This window comes from Phalaenopsis equestris, unplaced genomic scaffold (genome assembly GCF_001263595.1).
Source record: "Phalaenopsis equestris unplaced genomic scaffold, ASM126359v1 Scaffold235834, whole genome shotgun sequence".
NCBI classification, from domain to species: Eukaryota; Viridiplantae; Streptophyta; class Magnoliopsida; order Asparagales; family Orchidaceae; genus Phalaenopsis; species Phalaenopsis equestris.
In genome coordinates, this window is record NW_018253691.1 from 2,871 (window position 1) to 4,879 (window position 2,009).

The 2,009-nt window shown below is 33.6% G+C and overlaps 1 protein-coding gene across 1 annotated transcript; it reads right to left on the minus strand.

The window, feature by feature from the left end:
• Positions 1 to 64: 64 nt before the first annotated feature.
• Positions 65 to 855, minus strand: LOC110039206 (protein trichome birefringence-like 35; the record flags this gene model as incomplete). The annotated part of the gene is given in 2 exon segments (XM_020744196.1): positions 65 to 335; positions 560 to 855. Coding segments are annotated over 2 exon segments (473 nt in total), but the record flags the coding sequence as incomplete, so codon positions are not given.
• Positions 856 to 2,009: the final 1,154 nt, after the last annotated feature.

The window sequence follows — 2,009 nt, forward strand, 5'->3', positions numbered from 1 at the left end:
TGATTCCACAAGCAAAACCAGATTCAACAAAATGCATATTTAAGACAAGTAAAATTTACCAAACCTCTTCAAGTTGCATCCATGGGGCTGCCATCGCATTCTCTGGTATTCCACATCTGGCCGACCGTGCTTTGTGCAAGCTAATTGATCAGACATATATGGACAACCACCCTCATCGTACAATGGATAGGAGACAGTGTCGTAAACCCATCTGCCAGCAAAAATATCACATTTTTCCTGTCGGTTCCTCCTTGGCTGTTGGTATCTCGTCGAGCGTCTTAGCTTTCTCTTATAACTCCGAGAAGAACCGCATGCCTTAGCCCACTCCGAATCACCTGAAACCAGACCCCCAACAAATTATGACTATAATCTCATCCAAAACAACCTAAACTACACGAAACCAGAGTCCAAGCCAAAACCAGGAAAATTCATTTGACAGCTATAACCAACAGATACTTATCTCACAACCATTTTTAGCATGTTTATTAATGCCATCAGAAAGCAAAGAGAACAAATCAGAGTTTCCGAGACATTAATTAGTGGTTTCGGTGAAACAAACCTAAAACCCTCGATGATTTATGGATAGATGAGTTGGTGGTCAGATAGGTAGGAAACGAAGAGCGTGTAGCAGAGTCTTCCTTCTGCATTCCACCATGGAGCCTACTGGCGCTTTGATTGTGAAGAAGAGAGAAGAGAACGAATAGTGAGAAGAGAGCCAAGTAGAAGAATTGATGAGCCCTTCTTTTACTCCACTTCAGCATTGTGACTTGTGAGCGAGATACCAGACAAACCAGGTTTTGCCTTATTTATAGATCGAAGCCTCTCCCCCGCTCTCCCCATTCACGCCTAGCAGCTTTCAACGGTGGCAACTAGGATTCTCAAATAAGATTTAATAAATCCTCTAAATTTGAATTTAGAAAGTTCTGGAATAAATAAATTTAAAATTTATTTACCATGATTTATATTAAAACCGGCTAATTTCAAAAACTGTTATATAAGATTTAAATAATGATATTAGATGAAAATATATGAAATATGTTCGGCCTAACATGGTATTTATTTTTGTAAGTGTTTTAATATTTAGTTTTTAATTATTAATCAATTCGATTATTCAAAATTAATAATTAATTAATTGTTCTTTAACTTATTTAAACACTCAAAATTTTAATATCATATCAAAAATAATAGAAGAATTTAAATACATACGGGAGAAAACTATCATATTTATCTATCTAAAATTTATCATCTAAAATAGTTGAATTCTATCAAAATTATCATGACGCCTACATCGGCTTGCCCCACTCATCTTTCGGTTAAGGTCACTCCATTCAATGCTAATAAATAGGTATGCTTGGTTTTTGAAACTCTCAAGATTTGTGATATCCTTGTCACATCAGTGCTCGGCACGCCAAACTCAGTCCATCTTGCATTTTCTTTTCACGCTCTTCTTGTAATTAAGGGTGTAAACAAGTTGAACTTGAGCGAGTCATACTTGACTCTTAAAAAATACAACTATTCATATTCAGTTCATTTATATATTAAATGCAAAAAATTTGTTCATGTTTGACTCATTTTCTTAGAGAGTCAAACATTAATTATTCACGAACAACGAGTCATCTTGGCAACTCTCGTCACACAACCATAAGATGCTGAGGGTAGATATGAGATTTAAATCTTATTAGTTATATTAAAATATTCATTTAAATAAAATTTAATATATTTTTAATCTATTTTTTGACTAATAGATTTTATTGATTACAAATTTTTATAACCTTGTAGTCAATTAAAATATTTAAAAATAATGCTTATTACTTTAATAGATAATTTAATTATTTTGAGTCAAAATGAGCCGGACATAGAAAAATAAATCTTTGTTAGTGTTCGAATCGTTTATGTCTCGAACGCAAAAACAAGTTTGTGTTCGGCTCGTTTACTTAGTGAGCAAATCGAACACAAACTAATTAACGAATCAAACACGAGTTATTTTTGAACAACGAGCTATTTTTACA